Source organism: Cololabis saira, chromosome 1 (genome assembly GCF_033807715.1).
Source record: "Cololabis saira isolate AMF1-May2022 chromosome 1, fColSai1.1, whole genome shotgun sequence".
Taxonomy (NCBI): domain Eukaryota; kingdom Metazoa; phylum Chordata; class Actinopteri; order Beloniformes; family Belonidae; genus Cololabis; species Cololabis saira.
In genome coordinates, this window is record NC_084587.1 from 8123250 (window position 1) to 8141313 (window position 18064).

At 39.7% G+C, this 18064-nt stretch overlaps 1 protein-coding gene across 1 annotated transcript in view; it reads left to right on the forward strand.

The window, feature by feature from the left end:
• stx8 (syntaxin 8) overlaps positions 1–18064 on the forward strand; it is a 100091-nt gene that overhangs the window by 59250 nt on the left and 22777 nt on the right. The window contains exon 7 of the mRNA XM_061734623.1: positions 13949–14050. Coding sequence (XP_061590607.1) covers positions 13949–14050 — 102 coding nt within the window. The remainder of the gene's footprint in view (positions 1–13948; positions 14051–18064) is intronic.

Sequence of the window (18064 nt, forward strand, 5' to 3'; positions counted from 1 at the left end):
CTTTATTATTTTGGGGCCAGTTCATTGACGTGTATCTCTGTTCAGGGCCGCCGCAAGGGGTGTGCGAACCGTGCGACCGCACGGGCCTCGCGCCCCAAGGGGCCTCGCGCTATGGGCCGTTTTTTTTTTTTTTTTTTTTTCAAAAAAAATTTTTTCAAATTTTTTTTTTTTTTTTCGTTTTTGTTTTTCGTTTTTTCCCTTATAAATATCAACAGACACGTTCCATTACAGACCTAAATGTGTACTTGTCTGTGCATATCAATAAATATACCGGTATGTGCAATGATGCGCGTGTCTGTTGTTCAATACAAATGATCAGACCAAGCGCAGACACAAGCTGCTCTGATCCAGACGGTGGAGTGTGGAACAAACTGTCACACAATGTCGAGAGAACGAGACAGATTCAGAAAATTTCCAGCAGGGGATGAAAAAAGAAAAAAACTAAAGAAAATGGAAGAGTTTAATGCCTCTCTGAAAGGCTCGTTTGATAAATTTGTTACAAAAATCACTGATCCGACCGGGTCTCAAGCAACCGTGGGCCCCCCCGTCGAGGCAAGAGATGATGATGAGGCAGGGGAAGGTATCCAGTATTTTGCTAATTGGAGAGTTAAAATTGCACATATAGACACTCAATCCGACCCGAAAAACCCAAAAACTTTGAGGGCCCCCCCCCGCCATTTCGCACAGGGCCTCGCAAATCTCCCAGGCGGCTCTGTCTCTGTTACCAAGAACAGCCCAGCAAAAGTGGCCTTCAGGAACCTTTACAGGCGAAAAACGCTCCTGCAGTAGGAGAGGTGCTGACTACCTGGCCGTGGGTTTGAGCTGATCGGGATTATGTTTAGCTCTCACATTCACATAAATCATATGAACACAACCCTGATGATTCTACTGAACCAGAAACCTTTTGCTACAAATACATTTGATGAAGTGAGAGATGAAGAAAAAACAAAAGCTGGACTGACGAGTTGCCGTATTGCGTAGAAAAGGACCGTATGAAAACCATCTTTATGTGCTTACAGTGGATTTACATCAATGTTCCTGTTTATTTCCTTCACCAACCCATTATATTATATTCACAGGTACAAATTGTACTTCAGTTGTCAAAAGTTCCTTCAAGTAGCTGATCAGGGATTTTAAATTATGGCTGGGTCCGAAATTGCATACTTCCACCCTAATGAGTATGCAAAATGAGTATGCAAGATTTTTTAGTGCGTCCGAAACATTAGAACGTACTCAATAGTATGCTGTATCCATACTCATTCCAGATACATTTATTAGTGTGGATTGATGGACACTAGCTAAGCAGAAACTTCCCACAATGCAATGCAGCGACGTTTGGTTGCTAAGGGATACGTATATGTCATAAGTGTAATATTAAGTATAATAATATTATTATATAATATTAATATTATAATATTCATATAAAATAATATTAAATAACGTCATCTTGTATCAGCCAGGATAAACGGGAAAGAGCGGAGCGGTGCTGCTACTGCTGCTGTTACCATGGTAACAGCTGCTACTGCTGCTGTGACCTGTCACTTCCTTCCAATGGCAGGAAGTGACGTGTGCGCTCTGAATAGTGCGTCCAAATTAACGCATACTACTGATATTTACTCAAAAGTGTGCCGAACTTAAGTATACTTTTTAGTATATACTGTTTAGTATGGCATGTCGTCCGCACCGTATGTTTAGGACTCTCGCATTCACATAAATCATATGAACACAACTCTGATGATTCTACTGAACCAGAAACCTTTTGCTACAAATACATTTGGTGAAGTTAGCGATGACAAGAAAAAAACGATGGCTGGACTGAAGAGGTTGGCGTATTACGTTGGCTTTAACTCTGAATCTTTAACTTTAACTGTGGACTCGGTGGTTATCGGGTCTTCAACGCTTGATCGTCCTGTTTAGATCATGTTTTGTTACGAGTTGGAATATTTCTTGAGATTTGAGATGTGTTCACAAATATATCTATGTATATGAAGAGGTGTCAAGTAACGAAGTACAAATACTTTGTTACCTTACTTAAGTAGAAATTTTGGTTATCTATACTTCACTGGAGTAATTATTTTTCAGACGACTTTTTACTTTTACTCCTTACATTTTCACGCAATTATCTGTACTTTTTACTCCTTACATTTTAAAAACAGCCTTGTTACTCTATTTCATTTCGGACTTTAAAAAAAAACTATCCAGTTAAATTGCTCCATCCGGATAGAGTGAATTTGGTTGTGGTTGTTTCAGATGTTCTTGTCCAGTTTTGTTCTTACATCCGTTCCCTCAGATTCCTGCAACTAAACTTGGATGTACATTCCAATAAAGGTTAGGATAAATGATAACATGCCTCTGAAGTTTGACTTTTTGCACCATTACAATACTTATAGGCAACTAGTCATCATATCTCCTGCTCTCTGAAACACATGTTAATGCTCAATAGTACACATATATGGTTCTTTAATATATTTACATTATACTAAGATGCATTCATTTTCAATGGCTTTTGTCCTTAATGGCTTTTTTCCCCCCTTACATTACTTTTACTTTTATACTTTAAGTAGTTTTGAAACCAGTACTTTTATACTTGAGTAAAAAAACGAGTTGATACTTCAACTTCTACAGGAGTATTTTTAAACTCTAGTATCTATACTTCTACCTGAGTAATGAATGTGAATACTTTTGACACCTCTGTGTATATGTGTGAACACATCTATATGTGTATTAGGGATGGGCGGTATAGACTAAAAAATGTATCACGATAATTTCTGGCATTTATCCTGATAACGATAAAAATGACGATAAAAAAAAAATACCGATTCAACTTCACCTTTTCAACTATAAATCTATCTCGCTCTCAGATCCGCCATGTTTGTTACACAAAAACGTCATCAATGGGAATTTATTTATCTTTCTTTCTATTCTTTCTTTCTTTCTTTCTTTCTTTCTTTCTTTCTTTCTTTCTTCTTTCTTTCTTTCTTTCTTTCTTTCTTTCTTTCTTTCTTTCTTTCTTTCTTTCTTTCTTTCTTTCTTTCTTTCTTTCTTTCTTTCTTTCTTTCTTTCTTTCTTTCTTTCTTTCTTTCTTTCTTTCTTTCTTTCTTTCTTTCTTCTTCTCTTCCCTTTCTTTCTTCTTCCCTTTCTTTCCTTCCTTCCTTCCTTCCTTCTTTTTTCCCTTCCTTCCTCCTTTCCTTCCTTCCTTCCTTCCTTCCTTCCTTCCTTCCTTCCTTCCTTCCTTCCTTCCTTCCTTCCTTCCTTCCTTCCTTCCTTCCTTCCTTCCTTCCTTCCTTCCTTCCTTCCTTCCTTCCTTCCTTCCTTCCTTCCTTCCTTCCTTCCTTCAGCTTTTATACAAAAACATCATCAAGGGGAATTTATCGTTTTTACCGCAAGATGATAAATTCTTATCGTGAGGAATTATTTTGACAGTATTTCGTGAACGGTAAAATATCAGCCATTCCTAATGTGTATATAAATGTGTTTAGTTGGTCGGGTCGGTCGTAACCAAAGGTCTGTGACATCAGCATTCATCAGTCCAGGAAATGGCAGGAATCTCATGGTTTTAGTCATTTTATCAGCCTGTGTGAGTCATCAGATAAAGCCCACCCCCACCCTGCTGCTATTGGTTTGGTATGTTGTTGTACGCGTGGCGCTGTGTAGTGAGTGTATTACTGGTCAGGGACAACAACAAAAAACCTAAAAGAGCGATGAAATTACATTCACTTTACTCCTTGTACCATGTGAGAGCAACATCTGTCTCCCCATTGGTCTGGCGGTGCGTGCGCTGCAGGCTTCTCGCCTCCATTCATGAGATCCAGGTTTGACATACTTTAGCTCGTCTTCTCAGAAAAGGTGCTGAACATGTCGGGGAGCTGAAACAGAAACCTCTCTTTCTGTATAGATGCTCAGAGTTTTGTTGTGCTTGAGTTCTAAGACGTCTCCAATCGGCCACAGATTCCTACGTTTGTTTACCTGCGCGGGGCGAGCTGGTCCACCTGGTAGCAATGATTCAGGATAAAAATATCCTTTCATGTGAGCCAGCTACGGGCCTGAACAGCTCGTAGAGTCAAGAATTTGCCCTCCCGTGTACTTTTGAGGCTCCGTGTATGGAAACATGATGTATAACACAGTCATTTCTCTTCTTTTTTTTTTAAAGGGGAGAGAAAAATGTATAGTAGAAACTACATGAAACAAACTGGGATGGTCCAGTCCTGCCAAGGACTGTAAAATTGGTTCTATTGATACCGTTCTGGCAGGGGCGTCAATTGGGTATGGCAAGGTACGGCAGCCGCCACACCTTGGCTTCAAGGGAAAATGTAAATGTTCGTTTTTTAAATACATTTATGGAATTACTCTGTCTATTTGTATTGATTCATTCTATTATTTAATACATATAAAAATAACTAAAAATGCAAATCAGAACAACATGATCGATTTCACAAGTTATTACACTGCAAAAAACTCAAAATCTTAACAAGAATATTTGTCTTATTTCTAGTTAAAATGTCTAATTTTTAGTTAAAAAAAATCTCATTACATTTAAGACAAGACTCAAAAACTCAAAAAACAATAATTTTAACCTGTTTCAAGTAGATTTTCACTTGCAAATTTTTTCTACTTATTATCAATTGAAAATTTACTTGAAACAGATGAAAATGGTCAAATAAGTTATCTTTCTGGCGATGACCTCTTGTTTTAAGTGTAATGAGACTAAAAATGACTAAAAATGAGACATTTTAACTAGAAATAAGACAAATATTCCTGGTAAGATTTTGAGTTTTTGCAGTGAGCGAGACTGCATTTGAAAAAGTTCCAATTTTCTTTACCACACAGATAAGCTACATAGGACTTGTGTGATGAGTATTTGCTGGACGTGTTGATTGATACTCTAGTTAAGTTCTGTGACTCGTAACCTTGCCATACCTTAGCTTTGACTGAATTGACGCCACTGCGTTCTGGTACAACTGGCCTTTAAAGACCCAACAGTGTCTTGGGTAACGCGCTCTTTGGCCCAAAGAGAGCTCGTGATTTACGCCCAGTGGAAAGAGACAGTCAGGAGGAAGCTGTAAAACATCTCAATTCTTTCAAAATTGTGTTGCTTTTCCTTGAGTCTAAAAAAGAAGTAACATATTGGGAACTTACTGCAATAGGTTGTTTGATTGTAGTCGTTACATTACTTATGTAAACACTTTCATGACACGTCCTAAAAGTCATCTAGTATTCCTTTAAAATAAAGCGAAAGACGGCATTAATTAATTTGTTAATATGAGTCAATTTTCTAAATGGTAATAATAATAATTATTTATAAGGCGCCTTTCTTGGCACTCAAGTTCGCTGTACAACAATTAAAACATAGAAAACACAATTTAAAACAACAGAAAACGGCAGTTTGCAGCAGAACATAAAAGACAGGCGTTATAATTTAAATGTCTGTCTGAGTAAGTAAGTTTTGATCACATATTTATCCTTGAAATGAGCTGAAAAAAAGGAAGGTGTGCTAAAGATTCATGTAAAGGTTGGAACACCAAAGCTTTTTACTACTTTCTAGTGTTACACTTCCTTCCTACCGCATTTGAGGAGCCGGGCACCAAGTGATGAAGTGTTTCTGGTCCGTTTCTTTAGTTTTTTTCTTATATCCTACTCTTCTGCCAAACACATTTTTAAGGTGTACATTATTATCTTATACACAGAGGGCCCGATTTACTAAGATCCTAAATAAAGAGTACTCAATTGTGTGTGCACTGAAAAAGTTTGCGCATGCTGTTGTTGTGTGTTTTGTGCGGGTGATCAACTAAGATTGCGTGCGCAATTGATAACAGGTGCAAACCTCAGTATTTAAATGAGGTGTTGCGCGTCTTACGGTTTGCGGCGCAAACTTTGCGCCATGGAGAGTCTGGATGGAAAGCAGGATATAGTTGCAAGCGCAAAATGAAATTTGACGAGTTGGAGTTAGAGATATTAGTGGAAGAGGCAAATTGTTGTGCCGTATTCAGCACCCCTGCCGTGAAAAGCACCCCCTCGTATATTCAATGATAAGTAGACCAAGAAAAAAAACAACACACGGACACTTCAATATATTTATATATACACACTCACACAAACACATACTTAGGAGTTTATATTATATATATTTACAAATATTATGGAAGACAACACAGTAAGCAGGCTATTAATTAATGACATCAATAACCATTTACCCGATTTTTTTTTTTTTTACCCGAATCCATGAGCGCATTTAAACATGAATCATTAACACAAAACTGGACGCTAAACAGAACATGGACAACAGAACATGAACAGAACACGGAATGAGAATATCATTTTTGTCAGACGAGGGGGTTCTTTTCACGGCAGGGGGTGCTGAATACGGCACAACACCGGGGGTATAACTGCAGAACAGGCGCACAATAAGAAACACTTTTTTCTCCATGAAAACACGTGATTTATTTATTATCACAAATAAAACAATGAATGTGCCTCCTGTGGCAACCTTTTGCTGAATAATACTCGATTTAACATTCAAATAAAATATTTCTCCTTTTGCATGTGGAGATTAGCACCTTCCTTTTGAACGTATTAAATACAGACGCAATCACAATCCACGCAAAAACTTTCAGGCTTGGTAAATCTCATTGCGGGTGGTAAATGGACATATTTGCATCTTCCCCCTCCCAGTATTTAGCGATTTCTGGTGGGTACGCCCCATATTGATTATTCATCAGGGCAAAAGTACTAAATGGATTGCGTGTGCTATTTTGCGCATTTGAGAGACGCATTCCTCTTTGCACGCTGTTAGTAGATCAGCTGGCACTTTGGTTTGCGGATGCCTGTCAAGTTTGCACATGTTTTTACACACGCAAACCTTTAGTAAATCAGGCCCATATTGTCTTATAGGCCTGGAGGATTTAGAAAATTAGCTTTTATGAAGTCGTTCAACCTTGTTTAGTCACTCTTGTCAAGTGATTCACAGATAACACAGTGGGGAGGGGGATGCAGAGAGCTAGACGACAGTCACGAACTTCTAAAAGTCGTCCAGTATTCCTTTAAATTAAAGTGAAGAGGAAATTGAACGTGAAAAAACAACTTCTCAAGACAAATGCTCCTGGTGAACCACAGAGTTAATATAAATGACGATGAGAAGACAATCAGAAGTCGGTCCTCTGCTGTATAATTTCATACCATACGCTACGGAGATGAATTAAACAAACCTATCCATTAATTAAGTGCAAAGTAGATGAAGCAATACCCCTAAAAAAGAACCAGAACGCAAACATTTAACTGTGAATAATAGATATAATTTCATTACTGTTGCAGAAATTAGTCAAAATCTGCCTTCAGGCCAAAAAAGAAAGAAAGATACATTTTTATTTCCTTGAATATTTTTGCTTTAAATCCATAATTTAATGGTTTGATCCCATCGTGGTGCAGATAATGAAGTTGAGATGCAGTAATGTATAGTGTCTAAGACGGTACAGAATAATACCAAAAGTAAGAACCTCATGATCTCTGCAGGTTTCTGCAGGGCCGATAAGTGAGGAGGGTCTTGATTTAGGAGTTTACTCACCTGTGAGAGTGTTTACGATAAACAGAGATCCTGAGACGTGGTCGTGGCTTTGTGATGTCACCAGGGGCGTTTCTAGACCCCTGGGGGCCCTGGGCAGGAGAAACCATGGGGCCCCCAGAATGATTATGAATGAAAATAGCAATAGAAGCAAGTGTTTAAGAAAAACATTGTTGTGGTCATATTTATCCAGATCCAATGATATATTTTAAATGGGAGAGCAATTCAATGTAATCTTAACTTTTTTTTTTTTTTTTTACTATGGACCAGAAATTACCATGACGGTAGAAACCAAAAGTATATATATGTGCATTATTACTATATTTAATATATATACATATATATACGCATACATACGTACACATACATAAATATACACATACAAACCCAGTGATTTTTTTTTTTTTTTTTTTTTGGGGGGGGGGGGGGGGGGGGGGGGTGACGACATCCACTGCCAATCCAGGAAGCAGGAACACACGGAACACACGTCAAGCACTGGAAATCTGCAACAAAAAACCACAAACAAAACACGAAACCGGCACGGAGCCGACCAAAACAACAACAGCAATCGACCTAAATCTTGAGATCTGATCGCAGTCTGAGCTAAGCTACCACTACCGCTACCTAAACCCAAAAACTACAGAGCAAGCATGCAGGTGAACGAGCCAGTGTGTATGTCTATGTGTGTGTGTGTGTATGTATATGATCGTGTGTGTGTGTGTGTGTGTGTGTGTGTGGTGTGTGTGTGTGTGTGTGTGTGTGTGTGTGTGTGTGTGTGTGTGTGTGTGTGTGTGTGTGTGTGTGTGTGTGTGTGTGTGTGTGTGTGTGTGTGTGTGTGTGTGTGTGTGTGTGTGTGTGTAATAAACCAAACAAAGCTCCACCTGAAGTGTATCTATAGTGGGGGAGGGGGGGGAGCAACCCCGCCACCCGAGAGACCAGAGGCCGACACAGAAAGAGCCCGGAACCCAGGCCACCGGCAACCCCACAGAGGGGGGAAGCAATGTAATCTTAACTTTAAATAATTTCCTACGTTGATGTTTAGAGGTCTGTTGCTGATGTGGATCAAAAAACTTGAGGAAGAAAAAAGAAAAGATTGTATTGTATTAGGGTTTCTTGCGTAAAGTAAAGTAAAGAACTGTCCATGTTACACAAACACAACATTTAAGATCTGTATGGAATAATTAATGATAGTAACAAGTAACATTTCTGATGCGTTGTAGTTTCTAAAGCAGCCTCTATTATTTTGTTTTTGACGTCAGCCATCCCTCGGCGACGCCTGCCCGAGAGACAAATGGATCGCTGCAATTCACAGAAACAACTGGATTCCAGACACCAAATCATAAAGTTCGGTGTCCTCATCACTTTAATTTCGCCAACAAATCCTGCCTTGAAGTAGGACCAAGCGTCAAGACTTATGTAAGCCTTCAAGCTTTGCTTCGTGTATTTCCCCGGCGTAGAAATTAAGTACATATAAATATCAGGAAACTGGATTCGTGGCCAAATATTAATGTCCATGGACCACTGGTTCTTGGGGTAACTGTACGGGTCACTGTCAAGTCCAACTGCCTTTAATTTAAGCCGATAATCAGCTGTTTATCCCGTCTTCTCCACTAGTTGCAGCCATTTTTGCTGATGTTTTGCCACTCAGTGCGAGTAAGGGGGCTGGTCCAGTGGGGAAGTGACGTCAATGCATACCCTCTATAGGGAAATTGAGAGTTACTATATGTTGTTAAACTCAGGACTTGAGTGAAAGCCAGCGTTCTGGAGGGCAACCTCTCCTCCGGAGGATTCATCCAGCCGTTCACGGCAGCAGCAGTTCAAGGTCACGTCCAGCTCCGCCGGCTGTTCATCAATGAACTGAGACGTTGCATCCGGACCCAAACCTCAATCAAAAGAGAAAAACCTTGAGCCGGCTGACTCACAGTGATGACTCGCTGGATTGGCAGGCGGCAGAAATGGCCCGGGTCCCCTGCCAGCGAGGAAGAGGTTCTTCCCTCCAAATCGTTGCCTGATGCTGGGATGATGACGTGGAGGTCTGCGGGGACGCCGCTCATACGGCGGCCTGACCATCCACCGCGCTCCTCGTCCTCGCCTCTTCCACGCTCCGGCCCCCCGCAGGCCGCCGCTCACTCACTTCCTTCCCCGGATATCTTGATTATGTCTCTTCGGCCAAAAGCGTGTTGTCATAGTTGGAGAAACGTTTCCTCGCCAGAAAGACGAATGCTGCCGTCATTCCTGAGCGTCCCAGTTTTCAGGGTGACGGCGGGTCCTTGGACTTCACGGACCGAGTACTTATGTTACCATAAACTGGCCGCAATAAAACGCCGTTCCCGTCCGCTGACTGTTTAAAACTGGCCTTCAACCTGATTTGTGGGAAAACTTTAGTTTCCAACTGCCATAAAAAGCTTCATTTATCAGAAAACTGGTACAAGTTTTCCCAATTATTCATCACATCACTTTTTGGTCTTTTTACATATTATTTGTTTGCTTTTTTTTCCGTTTTAACGGCTACTGGAAAGCACCTGTCGTCGCCTTCGGAGCAGAGATGCAGACCAGGCCGCCGAGCGCGCCGCCGCCGCGCGCTGCCGTGATGCTCGATCTGAGCTAGTCCTGATTTAGAGGGGAGAAATGAGCCGTGTTGTTTTGAGCGATAGTCGTGTTTATTCATAGTTTTCCGTCTGTGTGACAGCTGGAATCACGACAGACGCTGACGGACGCTCTTTACAGGAACTGAGGTTATTTTTAGTAACTTCTCTTCATCAGATTTGATGAAACTGCGTTTATTTCGGCCGGTTTATACGCAGTCGTGGGTTCGTCGGTCGGCCTCATCTCCATTCGACGCACTTTGATTCACAACAAATCCAGATTTTTGGAAATCTCCTAGCAGTTTATCTGTTGCTGTTGTTGGGGCCTAACCCCCTGGCCGCCGGTTTTCAAAAGGTTTTAATCCGTGATCAAATTGATCCGGATTTAGTAACCCTTTTTTTTGCTATCCAGGATCACGTAATCCAGTTTACTTTTGAGCCGGTTTTTCAAAGCAACATCGGATTGGATCAATCTGATCCGGATAGAAAACTTTTCAGGATCACCAAATCTGGATAACCAGTGCTCAAAATAGGGTAGGAAACACAATGTAGAACTATAGATATGTAAAGAGCAACAAGTAGAATAGCCAGTGTGGGGTCAATAAAGTTTATTTGTATTTGAAACGAAAACACACACACACAGCACAAAAAAACACCCTCTTCTGGCATCACTAAAAAATCATCTAAAAACAAAACAAAAATATTTTTGATTGTGATGAATTATAATATTATAATTAGTGACAGAATGATATATATTATTTGTGGTCAATATTGACAGCTGTTTGGGGTTTATTTTATGAGGGCCAAACTCTTTCTACTTTGCTGTAGGCCTATACTGAAAGGCTGAATACGTTATAACCTACCTACAGAGGTGGACAGAGTACTCGACCCCAGTACTTGAGTAAGAGTACAAATACTACTGGTCAAAATTTACTCCGTTACAAGTAAAAGTAGCTCAGTCAAAATATTACTCGAGTAAGAGTAGAAAAGTACTTGCTTTTTAAGGTACTTAAGTATCCAAAAGTAAATCTTTTAAATTTACTTTAAGTAAAAGTAAGAGTAAGAGTAAGAGTACATTTCTTATTTCCACATCAGTAAATTACTATATTTTTTATAAATTAATTTAAGGATCTTTTAACTCTTGTTTCTGAGAATTCGATGTTGAGTTGTTGAAGAGCAGAGAGGTAGTTCTGCTTCGGCAGACACAATAAACATTTGAAAATAAATGTCTGTGGTTTGTCTGTTCCCTCGTTTTTTTAACTCGGTCGAGACTCAAACATTGAGTTAAAGATACGGCCAAGGATTTTGTGAAAGTCCCTGCTCCGAGTCCGGCTCATTATCAGACTCAGACGACTCAGAGGATTGTCTTTCTTCCTCCTGACGCAGGCGTAGCCATTGTTGCAGCTATGTCTTGACAAATGCAGGCTACTTTGGCGGTATCGTTTTGAGGAGGCGTTGACGTATTTCCGCTTTACGTACATCCCAGTGGAGAGCGTGCACTGTGATAGGTCTCCTCCTTTGACAAAAACAGCTTGTGTCCAATAGGGATTTTAGGGAAGAAGAAAAAAGAGCAGACTTGAAAGTAACGAGTACTTTTCAGCCTTCCTAGAAATTTACTCGAGTAAAAGTAAAAATATTTGTCTTGGAAATGTATTCAAGTAAGAGTAATAAGTACTAAAGGAATCTAATACTCAAGTAAAGTACAAATCCTCTGGATATGTACTTAAGTACAGTACTCAAGTAAATTTACTCCGTTACTGTCCACCACTGCCTACCTAATCAACTGTAGCCTGACGGGATGAAACAAATCAAATTAAAACCTTATGAATAAATAGGATATCTTGTAGGCTATACTGCATGGATCCAAATATAGTGTTATTTGATACAATTTTAAAGTTTCATTACATTTTGGGCCTGAAATCTAGCGCTGAATCCACCCTTCTGATGGGATCAGTTTAATCCCGATTTTTTGGATCAAAGTGATCCCAATCCTACTAAAATGTTTTGAAAAACCCAAACTGAAGTTTGATCCAGATCAAAACCAGGATTGGATTACGTGATCTAATCCGATTACGTAATCCGTTTTGTCTTTTGAAAAACCCATTTTCATGATTTGATCCAATCCCTTATCCAAAATCTGAGCGGATTACTTTTGAAAAACCGGGCCCTGGAGATGCCGTGTCAACACATCAGCTCCGAGCATCACACGGCCCTCCATCTGGACGACCTTCCAGTCAGGAAGCTTGAAAGCCTCTTCCTGTGGATTCCTCGGCGAGGTCCCTGAAGCCCGAACTCACGTCTTCAAACCTTCAGGACGAGCTCCTGATTAAGTCCAGTTTCAGACAACGCAGTCCTTTAAAATTCAAATGTCAGGGAGCTGAAATCCTTTTCAATGTGACGTTTGATCTCTTGTGTGTTAAATCAACGAATATCATAAAAACATAATCCGTTTATATTAGGGGCTGTCAAAGTTAACGCGTTAATAACGCGTTAACTTAACGTCCCTAGACGACCTATACTTAACACCAACAATACAAGAAAACCTACAATACATGTTTACTTTCAGTTTCAAAACAATGAAGATAGTCGTAGAAAATTTAATTTTAAACATTTATTTGCCCTAACAACTCTAAAGCAGATGAGCATTTCAATTGTTGGAATTAAGTTATGGAATTCATTAAATTATGATTTAAAGGGCTGTATAAACATATTTCAGTTTAAAAATAAATTTAAAGAGAAAAAAATAGCAATGTATGGATGAAATAGTCAAAATGTATAATACATACGTATGGAGACAGACAATCTATCTTTTATTTTTCTTGTTTTTCTTTTCTTGTGATGTTAACTAGGTTATTATTGTTCAATTTTGTTTTGAGGGAGGGGCAGGTATAATAAGATTTTCTTCTTCCTGCTCCTTTCCGGTTATGGAATATGCTTTTGATTGTGTTGTCATTTTACTTGTTAGTTTGCATATTTCCATGATCGGAATAAATAAAAAATGAAATGAAATGAAACAATTGTTTTAACGCACGATTAAGGCGCAGGATAAAAAAAAAAAAAAGAAAAAAAAAGCACATTATATAATTTCTGGCGGTCGACGGCGCACCCGTAGCTCGAGGAAAAGTATGGTGGATTACTGCGTAAACTTTTGTGAAAAGCGAGGAAAGATGGAGAATGAAAAGGGACTTCTTGAACGGCAAGTTCCCTTTCAAAAAGATGCCAGATGGTTTGCTGGACAAGACTAAAGTTATTTGTATGTACTGTCGATTTGAAATGAACCATCGAAGTACCTCGAGTCTCAAATACCTGCAGCCAAACACACGACCGATGCAGAGAGCACACCCCCCCCTTCAAAAGCAGAAAAGCCTTTTATTTGAGCCTTTTATTTTTGTTTAGACATAATTTCATGGAAAATTTAACTGACCAATGCACTTCTTGTACAATGTTTGTGATGCATATGGTTCATTGTTTTACATTGAGCTGCTTAAAAAAACAGGGAATCGTAAGTTAGTCTTTACAAGTGTAAAGTTGGGGACTAAATTGTGTGTGTATTTATGAAGGATTAAACATTGGCATAAAGCAGCATATTTGCCCTTTCTCATGTTGTTAACAGTATTAAAAACATTTAAAAAAATACCTTAAGGTAATTTAGAACAGCAAAAGATGTGTGAATAAATGTGCGATTAATATGGACAACATGCGATTAATCACAATTAAAAAAAAATAATCGTTTGACAGCCCTAGTTTATATATTAACATTATTATTATTATTATATTAACCTTCACCTGTTTTCTGTGTTTGCCTCAGAAATCATCGACGACCTCGCACAATTGGTGGACAAGACGGACGGCAGGATTCGAAACGAGACGCGGAGGGTGAAGCTGGTGGAGACCAAGTCGGCCTCTTGTGGTGAGCCGTCCTTTTATTTTACCCACAATGCACCAAAGAAGATCTAAAATCATCGTGGCCTTGAAAGGGAGGGTTTCCAGAATGATTAGGAGCAGTGACACAATCGTGCAACTGCTTTTCTACATCTCTCACATCAGAAGAGAAACTCTGTATCCCCTCTTAACACTGATTTTTGCCAGTTAAAAGAGTTAAGAGTTAAAAACAAATAATATGGGCAATACTAAGTACCCCGTTATTACTACCACAGTAAGGAATAAAGCGTTGCTTCATCTGCCTTGATGGATTGTTAATCAGCGGCTGTGTAGACCTAAAAGACCTAGTAGACCTAGAAAAAGGGACATCATGCCAGTATTCTGGCTTTGAGTCTTCAGGTTTGTATTAACACAATACCAAGAGGGAAAGACATAAGAAATTAGCTTAGAGAAGCAATTGATCTTGGAAATGAATGCAGGGTAAAGATTATAAAACTATTTCTAACCAATCTGGGGTTCAATGTTCAAACGTGAGGAGGGTTATTCCCACATGGAAAAGATTTAAGATAGTTCTTCCCAGAAGTGAAAGTCGCAGCACCTTTAACCCAAATGTGAGGCCGTCTATCCAACGAGTCTGAAAAGGGCTGAAAAAGAAAACGTTTTAGGTTTTGAAGCTACTTAGTCAAGGTGGCTAAAAGTGGATCTACAAGCTGTTGAATAGGGGTGTAACGATACACTAATCTCACGATACGGTACGATACACGATACTGAGGTCACGATAACGATACGATATTATAGCAGTATTTTTTTTAACAACCTTGCATGAGGAACATATGACTGGAAAAAATTGTCTTTTATTTGAAAGACACAAAATACAAAACAATACTGTGCATTTGCCCTATTGTTACAGTTTGTAATGCTTTATAACTGTTTAAGTTTGAAAGAGAAAGCCAGGCCAACCATTTTCCACAAACTGAACTAAAAGTAAATGTCAGGTTTGCATTATGCATCTTCAGTTTCAGACAAGTACAAATATTTAGCCACAAACTGAATAGTTTCTCTCATGTATGATTTGACTTTTTTCTTTCTAATTTAACAACTAAAATTAAATAAATAAATAAAAGTAAACAAATATATACAATTTTACATCATAAAAAAGATTGATTCATGCTCACCTTATAAGTGTAAGAGGAGATTTATTTTTGTTAAGTTTATTTTGGTAATTCAGGGTTCATTATTTTAAAAATATATTCTTTATATTCTGATGTAAATCAGGGACTATAATGACACTAGTCAGTTTATCTGTAGTTGTTAATATGTTTAAGATTGGGCGGAGTGATACAGCACTAGGTGCTGTGTTGATGCTCTAAAATCCTACACTGTTGAGGGACATTAAAGTACACTGGAACTCAGCAGAAGTTGTCCGTGTTTATCCTACTCACGACCCCAAAAAGGTTTAATTTAATAAGGTAAGGCTTAACTCTACACCAGCCTTACATAAGTAAAAGTTCAGAGCTCAAAACGGGACCAGAAAACGGGACTAGTTTCTTCTGAGCGGAGTAAGATTTTGGTCCGCGGGTCGAGGCGCGTCGTTACTAGTCAACACAATAGATTAATATTAATAACCCAATATCGCGATACAGTTTGTCACCTCCACGACACGTATTGTGACGTTTTTGTATCGCGAAATTTCGTGGCACGATATATTGTTACACCCCTACTGTTGAATCACGGGGGGTACTTAGTATTGCCCACACGATTTTTTTTAATAGTTTTTTTGTTTTTGCCTTCAATAAATAACGGCAGAATGAATCGTGTGTGCGCTTAATACCAAAACCCACAAGGATCAGATTATTTTTATTACATTTTTGGGATAAAAACAGGAGGCGCTAACTTTTTCACGGCTGTAGCCAGCGGTGGCTCCCTTGAGAAAGCTACATCTCTTTCTACAGTGGCTCCCTTGAGAAAGCTACATCTCTTTCTACAGTAGCTGAGCAGTTTAACGGCGAATGCTCCAGCAACTCTTTTATCATAATAAAGGTAAGTGCGCGGGTGCAGAGCGCGTTGTTGCTGAACGATGCGAGGGAAGCGTGTCTTGGGTGTCGTATCGTTGTCAACCATCTGAAAACCCGACCGACCTCTGGAGCGGTTCCGGCGCGAGTCGGGCCACGTCTGAGCCTTGTGAAATGCCGGTTGCTGTCGCCATGGCGACGGCTGCATTGTTGCGCGCCAGCTAACGACATTGGAGAGACAGAAGAGAGGAGGGGATGTGGCGGGAAGGTCAGCCCCCCCCGGGATGCCTGGTTCTGTGGGTTTGCCTCCCCATGGCACCCGGGCGCAGGTTTGTTTGAAGATCCCAGAGCTCGTGTTGCGTCGGCATCACGGCTCTCTCTGTCATTCTGTTTAACTAGTTCCTTTGCCGCCTTTTCAAGCTGAAGAATGTTCATGGACCTTGATTTTACGTATGTAAATCTCGGCCTCTGCACGTCTGTAGACTTCACGTTGTTCCCACGACGGCATGGTTCGTATTCTTTAGGCACTTAAGTGTGCATATTATTTATTTTCCAGACTTGTCGAAGCCTGATTGAGCTGAAATGTGGATCTGAGAGTCCGTGAACCTCTCAGTGCACGGAAAATTCCTCTATGGTCTTCTTCACTCTCACCTCTATGTGCCCCCCTCCCTCCCCCAGTCCTCTGTCATCTCTCCGTTCACCTCCTCAGTTGTTTGACACTCGTCTTTGTGTCGGGCAGAGAAAGAAGCAAAAATACTACATGCCGCAAATTGCTCGGCGGGCTTTGCCTCTTCTCCTTGGCAGCGTGTTTATAATTCCTTTAGCTTTAAGGCTTTATTTGTTTTTGAAAGCTTTGCTCATCCAAAGCCGCCGTTTTTGGTGTTATGTCTCGTGAACTTCAGGATCGTCTGGGTTCGACGGCAGAGAGCGTGTTTAACAGCCACCGCAGAAGACGACTTACGTGGAAACATTAATAGAAAATGTCCAAGTGTGGGATTGAAACTGTTAAATTATCAGACATTTACAAGCTCATGTTGACTGCTTGGTAAAGTTGCTTTCGTCAATGAAAATTATGACTAAATACCGTCGTCAACGAACCTTTTATCACCTGAGGAAAACGAGACGAGACGCAACGAAAATGCTGGTCATGTGACGATAACGATAATTAAATATATAATGCAATATCGTAGACGAATAAAAACGAGACTAAAATGTAGATTACAAAATAAAAACTCTGCTAAAATGTGTTTTCATTTTCGTTGACCAAAACAAGACGAAATGTTCTACCAAAGATCCTTAATCTCCATGTTTTCAGTAGTTTCTCTGGTTTAATGTCCATGTTTTCAGTAGTTTCTCTGGTTTAATGTCCCCATGTTTTCAGTAGTTTCTCTGGTTTAATGTCCATGTTTTCAGTAGTTTCTCTGGTTTAGTTCTGCTGGGTGACGTTAGTCCTCAATCCCAGTCGCTGCAGCGGGAATCAGATCCAGAAGATGCAGCTCAGAGTTAGAGGCTGATGCCGTTAACGCAGAGCTCTAGGTTCACGTCCATTAAAAACAAAGTTACATAGAGAAACGCAGGCATCTGGGGCTGGAGAAGAAGAAGAAACCATCTTTGGATACACTTTCCTACATAGACGTGGAAAAGAAAACCCAATGTATCTTCAAGCTGTGCTTTATCCAGTATCTCACACTTGTTTTATTGTCTGACAAAAGAAAGTAAGGGAGAAAGACTTTTTTTCCTTTTTTTAGAAATCTGTAAAATACAGTGTTTGTGCAGAGATAGACAGGAGAAGAAACTAGAGAGACTAATGAGTTTATTCCACAGGGAAGAGGAGCTTCCCTTCATTACAATGTCGGCTTAGAAAATGTCCTGGAAAAGTCCTGGAAAACAATTTGTAGGAAAGAGATGGAACCCTGATAGAAAGACAAACATGGACAAAGACAAGATTGAAACCAGCATAACTTCCAAACCCCCCTCACCCTGAAGGTTTCGGGGCTCTCTATAACAAAGTATTGAGATGAACTTTTGTT